The following is an 8,314-nucleotide window of genomic DNA, read 5'->3' as shown; positions in this document are numbered from 1 at the left end:
AAGAGAGTATCAAACTTAGCCTTTTGGTGTTGCTTCAAATGTCTAGAAGTAGAGACAATATAATTTGAAATAAAACTCGAGTACTTTCACATAAAAATTTTCTTATATTTTTCTCCGAACTGTAATCCAACTCAAATTCAATTTTTTTTTAGAAGAGGAGAAAAAGAAAAGAACCGAGCCTCTTATAGAGAAATATGAGAAAACCGAGCCTCTTATGGGTTCTGAGAGAATCGTTGTGGCACCAACCATTTGACGCTTTGACCACTTTGACTTGGTCAAGCGACAAATAGATTTACCAACAACGCACGGCATGATGTTTTGCAAGTCTCCATAAAAAATTGAAAATTTCACGGCAAGCATGCTACAAAGTACTCTAAGCCAATGTGGCTAACTGGTAACCTATAAGAATCCGATGTCACAGCTGAAGACACAAAATGGCGGGATTGGCGGGATAATTAACTCCTAATTCAAAATTTTCAAATTTCAAAACCCCTAATTAGGCGAGATTAGTCCAATCGACTTTCCAAAATCCTTGATTATTTTATAATAAACCGCTTTCCCACTTACAAAGGAAACCCCTAGAGAGAACAAAAAAAAGAAAAAAAACCAGAGGGAATTTTGAGAGAGTCAGAGATTAGGTTAACAATGAGAATAAGAAATAGAAATAGAGCTATTGAAATTCCAACAATTTCAGGTATAGAGAATGGGGAAGAAGATCACGATTCTAAGATGCAGAAGAAAGTTCCAGAAGCAGATGATGGGGATCTGAGTAGTAATGGAAATTGGAACCGGAAGGTTATTGAAGAAGAGATCGTGGTAAAGAAGAAGAAACCCGAGGAGGGGGATTTGGGTAATAAGGGTTTTGAAAAGGATGGAGATGGGAATTTGGGTACTAGTAGTGAAGAAGAAGAGAAAGAGGGTCAGAATTGGAAGAGAAACCTCAAGGAATCTGATGAAATTGATGAGCAGCAGCAATTAATGAAGAGGAAGAGGAGAGATAATTTGAACGAGAGTTCCCAAATAGGCCTGCCATCAGAGGAAATAGATGATGATAGCAAGGAGGAGGAGGAAACAAGTCCATACAAGGTGCCTAATCCTCACAGTGGAAGAAAATGGATTAAACAAGGGAATAAGAAGAAGAAATGTGTTAGGATCATTGATGGGGAAGTTAAAGTTTCCAATAATTGCCATCAGTGCCAAAGAAACGACCGAGGGGAAGTTGTTTGCTGCAAAATTTGTCCAAATAAGCGGTTTTGCCAGCCATGTATAAAGAAATGGTATCCTGGTGTCTCCCTAGAGTCAATTGCAGAGGCTTGCCCTTCTTGCACTGGAATATGCAACTGTAAAACATGTTTGCGTGTAGGCGTCAGAAAGGAAGATAGAACCTCAAGAAAAAATTGAGTACTCTAAGTATTTGGTGAAATATCTTCTTCCAGTGTTGAGACAGATTAACCAAGAACAAGTAGTTGAAAAGGAGGTTCAGGCTACCGTTCAGGGATTATCACCATATGAAGTATACATAAGGAATGCAAATTGTGATGACGGCGAGCGTATGTATTGCAACAATTGCAAAACTTCTATAGTGGACTATCACCGGAGCTGCCTAAACTGTAAGTATGATCTTTGCCTTACCTGTTGCCAAGAAATCCGTGATGGTTCCTTTCAAGGTGGTGGAGAGGAAGTAAGTGTGAAGTTTGTCAACAGAGGGTATCTGTACATGCATGGGGAACCTGAAGAATCTCTGAAAGGTGCAGCAAGATCAGGAGCAAAACTCCCTGCAGATATCCTAGAGGATTATGTTAAGTTAACGTCTGAGTGGAAAGTGACGGATGACTGTGGCATCCCTTGTGCATCTTGCGGTTCTGGTATTCTAGAACTGAAATGTATTCTTCCAGAATATTGGGTGTCTGAATTGGAAAAAACTGCAGATGAAATAGCAGCGAAATTCAATATTTTTGGTGTTCCAGTGAGCCACAGAGCAGTGCTCCTGTTCCAACCCAGTTGCTAATGCAGAAATTGACAACTATAACTTGAGGAGAGCCGCTTCCCGGTAGTGGATGACAACTATCTATATTGTCCAACTGCAAGAGACATCCAACTTGGGGACCTGGAGCATTTCCAGAAACACTGGTGCAAAGGCGAGCCAGTAATTGTTCGCAAGGTGAATGAACTGACCCCTGGCTTAAGCTGGATGCCATGGGTTATGTGTAAAGCATTGCACGAGAAAATTGATTCGAGGGTGGCGAAAGGTGAAGGTCGTTTAGATGCAAAAGCTACTAATTGTATGGATTGGTGCGAGGTTGAGGTTAAGATATTTGACTTTTTCAGAGGCTATTCAGAAGGTCGTATGTTCCCAAACATGTGGCCTGAGATGCTCAAACTGAAAGATGTGGTCTTGTTACCGCGCCATTCTGTTGAATTTGTTAGCTCCTTACCCTATCAACAGTACACGAACCCGAAGCATGGATTTCTTAATCTTGCTACTAAGCTGCCAGCAAAATCCTTGAAACCAGACTTAGGTCCAAAGCCATACATTGCTTATGGGCATGCTGAAGAGCTTGGTCGAGGTGATTCTGTTACCAAACTTCATCACGACATGTCTGACGTGGTGAATATTCTGACTCACATACATGAGGTATCTCTAAGAGAAACACAACTTGATAAGATAAAAGCAGTGAAAAAGAGGCACATGGCCCAAGATAAAAAAGAAAATGAGGAGTATGTCAAGGTTGACCATACAAACTTATCGAACGGGAACTGCAGTGTTAACATTACTGAAATGGGAAAAGAATGTGATGTTTTTGAGCCTGATTATTACTCTAGAAGTGCTGGTGGTGCTCTCTGGGATATCTTCCGCCGAGAAGATGTTCCAAAGCTACAGGAATACCTTAGAAAGCATTCTTGGGAATTCAAACACATATACTGTTCTCGAGTTGAACAGGTAATTCACCCAATTCATGACCAGTCATTCTACTTGTCTTTTGAGCAGAAAAGGAAGCTCAAGGAGGAATATGGAATCGAACCATGGACCTTTGTGCAAGAACTTGGTGAGGCAGTGCTCATTCCAGCTGGGTGTCCTCATCAAGTGAGGAACTTAAAATCATGTACAAACGTTGCAGCTGGTTTTGTTTCACCTGAGAATGTTCCTGAATGCATGCGGCTGGCTGAGGAGTTTCGTTTGCTTCCTCAGAACCATGGAGCTAAGGTAGACAAATTGGAGGTCAAGAAACTGACCCTCTATGCTGTAAAAACCGCTATGGATACTGTGATGTATCCATATAGGTCAGAGGAGAGCACCGACAGAAACACCAAATCTACTGGCAGGAAAAGACAATCCAAAAGAGGAAGCATGGGCGGAAAAAAAGGGAGAGGTAGGTCCCAACAATGAATCTCTTGAACCTTGAAGCCGTCGTGCAACTCAAATGTAATGGGGACTTGTTAATGTTGCTGTACTGTTTCTCATGCAGTTTTTTGCTTTTTATGGTTATGAAGTGTAGTTATTACTTATTGATACCAGGGATTTTCATCTTTTGCTGTGCTTTGTCCAGTTTTTTGTTGTTGCTGCCAGAAAAATCAAGGTTCCCCTGATTGTATCTGATCAGCTGTTAAAATATACTAAAGCATACTTATATGTCAATCTGTACCTTTTGTTACATCCTCTTGGAGATTCTTATCTTTTGGTCAAAATAAATAAAATTCTTTTTAGTCTTTTTGTCCAGGCCTTACACAAGCACCACTTGGAAAAAGATGTGAGCATTTGAAAAACAGCAGCAGTAGTAATTAGGTGAGATTTCCGAAGCATCTCTATTGGGTTTTGTTTCTACTTTCAGTCAGTTTCATCTGCTATAAACTTTAGTAATTGAAGAAATAAAGAAGTACTTTTACACAAAGAATGATTTTTATTTATAATGAAAATTTTAATATTTGTGCACAATTACAATTGATAGTTGAAAGAATCGTATAAAAAGCTAAGCAACTGAAAACTTCACCATGGCATTATCAGTCGACTCTATCCTACTTTGCTAGTCTAATCCTGAAGTATGTGATATACTAACAACAAGTATTAATAAATCTAACGAGCTTATGGTGTTAGAGAAATGATGATACAGAGAATGTTCACAGATGACGAGAATAGTGATGTGTACCATTATTCAACACTTTTCCCCTGCTATGAGTTTGGTTTGCGGGTGCCAACATAACCTAGACCAGTAATAAAGTAGGCCATGGCTTGTGCAAATAAGTATATGAAGAACCAGTTCTTCCCAAATGCAACATCATAGCATCCGCATAAGAAAATGTACCCGCCCATGAAGAGCTCCATCAAGTAGATCCTGTTTGTGTTTATACAACAGAGGTAAAAGAAACAAATGTGAATTAGTCGTCCGAAATGCATACAAGTATGAATGTACGAACTGGGTCAGTGTCAGAAATTAGGCTATCTAAGTCATGACTTGTGAACCATGTGGTCTTAACAATGCATTGCTTAGAAGTTCGCAGTGTAAGAATGTTCTTCTACCTTTCCAGCAGTGGAGGTTTCTCTGATGGTTTGACTGGTAGATTTTCAGAACTTTTGGATTTGAGTAGAGCATCTCCTAATTTCTCTGTTACAACCCATTCGTTCACTCTATCTGTTTCCAGTAGACCTATTACTGTTCCTTTGCTACGATGCATAGCCATGACAGTTTCAAAAAGAATCCAGTAAACAAGTAGGTGGATAGACCTGCACACATTTGAAGAAAGAGTACAGTTAAATTAGCAGCGCAAGCAGATTCTAAGTGTTGGTCACTGAGCACTGATTATATATAAAATTGATTTACCGTGGTGTTTCAACAGCATTGAGAAGAGTTATGGCAGAGGGTATATAAACTGCACCCCATTTTGGTATTACAACTTCAGGAAACAGAACGCAGGTAGGAATTATAACGCAGTAAAAGGAGAAGGTCACAATGTGAGCTATGATCTTTCGAACTACGAAGAAGCTATATATCACATGAATCTTCTTCCACAAACTTACTTTCTGCAGGCAGCACATTTGTTTGTCAGTACAGTGACGTATTAAAAAGTAAAGTAAACTAGAAACGTAACATAACTTACCTCACTCCTGATGATCTCCATGAACATTTTTCTGAATAGATTAGCAGGTCCACATGACCATCGATGTTGTTGATAACGAAACGCCTTGAAAGTGCTTGGCAGTTCACATTTAACCTTAAAATTGGAAAAACTATTCATTGGTAAAGTGGAATGTCAATTCATATGGATATAAGCTTTTTTCGGGTTTACAGGGATAGAATATGGTACCCTGATATCAGAAACATAGACGAACTTCCAGCCCTTGAGACTGGCACGGACAGACAGGTCCATATCCTCGACTGTTGTGCGTCCATTCCACCCTCCAGCTTCATTAATAGCTGCAATTCTCCAAACTCCAGCAGTGCCATTGAAACCGAAGAAGGCGTATGTAAAGGACCCAACTTCTTGTTCCACCTTAAAATGGAAGTTCAAAGACACTTCTTGAATTCTTGTCATTATACATTCGCGCGCGTTCACTGAGTGAAAAAACATATCATCCCTTAACCCATATTTCGTTAAATCTTTATCACACATGAGCTTAACTATTGTCCCGGGGTAATATTGAGTTGCAGGCTTGCAGCCTCTAACAATAGTAACAGCAACTCGAACTAGAAAGTAAGAACAGGCAAAGCTAACTTACCGAATTCCCATCGCGCTTGAACTAAACCAATTTCAGGGTTGTGTATGAAATACGGAATGGTTTTACGGAGGAAGTCAGGATCAGGTTGAAAATCCGCATCAAAGATTGTAACAAAATCACATGCCTCAACATAACTACGCTTGAAACCTTCCTTAAGAGCTCCAGCTTTATACCCATTTCGATTATCTCTAATTTCATATTTGATGTTGATTCCTTCATTTGCCCATTTTTGACATTCTATCTGTACCAAATCCTACCAAAACCCCCCAACAACACCAAATTTAGTTTTCAAAAACAGTTATTAGTACCACATTAGACTCGACATTTCAAACAATGCCACGAGGCATGAGTGCATAATGCCATATATCTCACATGTTTAGCATCTCATTCATTCTTTGATGTTGTTCAGCCGAGTCTAATACGGAAGAGACCTTACATAATGTTTCAAATTGGTAAATGGACATAGATAAGATGAAAACCTTGACAATAGGGTCAGTAGAATCATCAAGGACTTGAATTATAATCCTGTCCGGTGGCCATGAAAGTCCACATGCAGCTCCAATTGACATCTTATAAACCTGCACACATCCAAAAAAAAAAAAAAATCTTCCTTTCAAAATGCTATTCATAGTACACATTTGTTTAATGCCATCCCCATTAAAATAATCCCCAGCTTTTGTCAATACAATGTGAATGTGGTGGGTAGCACATTTCATGGCAGCCACACAGCTGTGAATGGATATTTCGAGTAGTTGACTCATTTATTGGTTTTAGGGTCCATTTGGCATGGCGCAATGCAAGCAATACATGCAATTAATCACGGGAGTTGTTCAAGAACAGTGTTAAGTCTTAATGGCCACCTACTCTAGAATACTATATTGTTTGCAAGTTGCAACCAAACACTACTAATATGGCTCTCCACAAAAATTGGCAACTTGATCCTATTCTCAAGTATTAACTATATTAAAGAGTACCCTTGAAAGAAGAGTAGAGCCAATTAAAAATTGCAGGAGAAGAATCAGAATTCAGAATTCAGAAGAAGAATCAAATCAAAGATGAAAATGAACCTCTTTCTCGTTGTACATTGGGATCTGAACAAGAACCATCGGGTAATTTGATGTACCTTTCTCAACATCGCCGTTACTCTCATCGCCGTCGTCCTCATTCCCGTTCCCGTCTTGAATTGGTTCCCATTTGTACCGCTTTTCGGGTTTCCGACCGAAGAGTTTGACATAGAGTATGATAACTGACATGTATAATCTCTCGGTGAACAACATAATAGACATAACTAGACATGTATATACAAGTACTCTTAGTACCGGAGCTATGAATGAGCTTCTTAGTATGTTCCAGACCAAACTGAGTTCTTCAATCACATCGTTTTTTGATAGCTCGAGTATTGTTTCTGGTATGAAACTTGTTATCAATGGAACCCATTCATCAAAAATCTCTTTTTTCAAGAACCTCATTTCTCTGTATCTCTTTTCTAATGGAAACCCACCTCAGATTCACTCATTGTATGACAAATTGAGGTTCTTAAATCAAAAACAGATCTATAGAGCAAAGAATTTTAGGACAAAATGTATGTTTTTTCCTTTCTTTTTCTCTCTTTCCTGGCTCTACGAATAAGAAGTCTCTTATTTTGACCTTTATCTCCTTTTGTGAGATACTGGGTCTCCTATAATGAAGAAGAAGTTGATGTGAGCACATGTTTTGTTATGTTTTATGAGAATATTAATTATAGAGGAGATTATGTACTTTTTTGGGCCATGCCAGGTAATATATTCCAGTTCATCTAAGATAGTTATATTCCTCTTTGTAATCATAATTCTTGAAAATTCAGTCGATCAACTACCTAATTATCTTTGGTTGGACACACTTGAATGGCATTTAGTGGAGTCTGATCTTGTGTGCATTCTCTGGTGCGTGGTGTTCGCGTGACATTTTAATCTCATCTTTTGATTTAAGTTTAGGAGTTATATAACGAGAGATGAAACTCATTAGTTAATAATAATTCAAGCAACCTACAAAACTAATCCGCCCACCAAAACTTTTTATTGAAATTTCTTAGATTATCGTCTATCAATGACGGAGCCAGACTTTATCTCAAGTAGGGGCAAATCCGCATAGTAAAAATGGGCGATTTAGCCTCCTATTTGTTTTTAGGTTTTAATTGATTTCGTCACATTTTAGCTGAAGATTAAGTTATAAAAAATATTTCAAGTGAACTAGAAATATATTTTACATCGTTTTTCATATTTGTGCCATGTACTTAATGGATTTTTATCAATCAAGTTTATAGTTTTGTCCTTATCACGTAAAATTTTAATTTTATCATATGTGTATTTATCCTGGCTTGATTGGGGTATATCCAGATTATTGGGGTATATCCAATATCAAAGGGACTCTTTTTAAGGGTTTTAGAGAGACTCCTAATGGGTAAGTTACAAAACTACCTTTTCCCATTATAATTCTAATTACCCTAAATCAGTTTTCATTCTCTTCATTTAATCTTCTTCTCTTCTTCTTATCCTCCTCAAACACATTACCGGCTCCTCCATCCCTCACCACCGAAACTCGTCGATTAATTCGTTAAAATCG

At 38.5% G+C, this 8,314-nt stretch overlaps 1 protein-coding gene and 1 pseudogene across 2 annotated transcripts; one reads left to right on the top strand and one right to left on the bottom strand.

The window, feature by feature from the left end:
* Nucleotides 1-566: 566 nt before the first annotated feature.
* On the top strand, nucleotides 567-3,541 carry LOC113314092 (annotated as a pseudogene).
* Nucleotides 3,542-4,057: 516 nt separating this feature from the next.
* Nucleotides 4,058-7,376, bottom strand: LOC113312424 (glucomannan 4-beta-mannosyltransferase 9-like). 2 transcript variants are annotated; one of them, XM_026561176.1, is made up of 8 exons: nucleotides 6,781-7,376; nucleotides 6,193-6,291; nucleotides 5,714-5,966; nucleotides 5,302-5,549; nucleotides 5,095-5,208; nucleotides 4,818-5,017; nucleotides 4,517-4,720; nucleotides 4,058-4,331 (listed from the first exon to the last, which is right to left on the bottom strand). In XM_026561176.1, exons 1-8 carry the CDS (start codon nucleotides 7,180-7,182, stop codon nucleotides 4,169-4,171), a joined length of 1,683 nt encoding a protein of 560 aa, XP_026416961.1. In that variant the 5' UTR covers nucleotides 7,183-7,376; the 3' UTR covers nucleotides 4,058-4,168. The 2 variants fall into 2 exon arrangements, with proteins under 2 accessions (XP_026416961.1, XP_026416963.1); XM_026561178.1 differs by having other exon boundaries at nucleotides 6,837-6,968.
* Nucleotides 7,377-8,314: the final 938 nt, after the last annotated feature.

The sequence above is a fragment of the Papaver somniferum genome, chromosome 9 (assembly GCF_003573695.1).
Source record: "Papaver somniferum cultivar HN1 chromosome 9, ASM357369v1, whole genome shotgun sequence".
Taxonomy (NCBI): domain Eukaryota; kingdom Viridiplantae; phylum Streptophyta; class Magnoliopsida; order Ranunculales; family Papaveraceae; genus Papaver; species Papaver somniferum.
The sequence above is the reverse complement of the archived record's forward strand: the minus strand, read 5'-3'. Positions and strand labels throughout refer to the sequence as shown.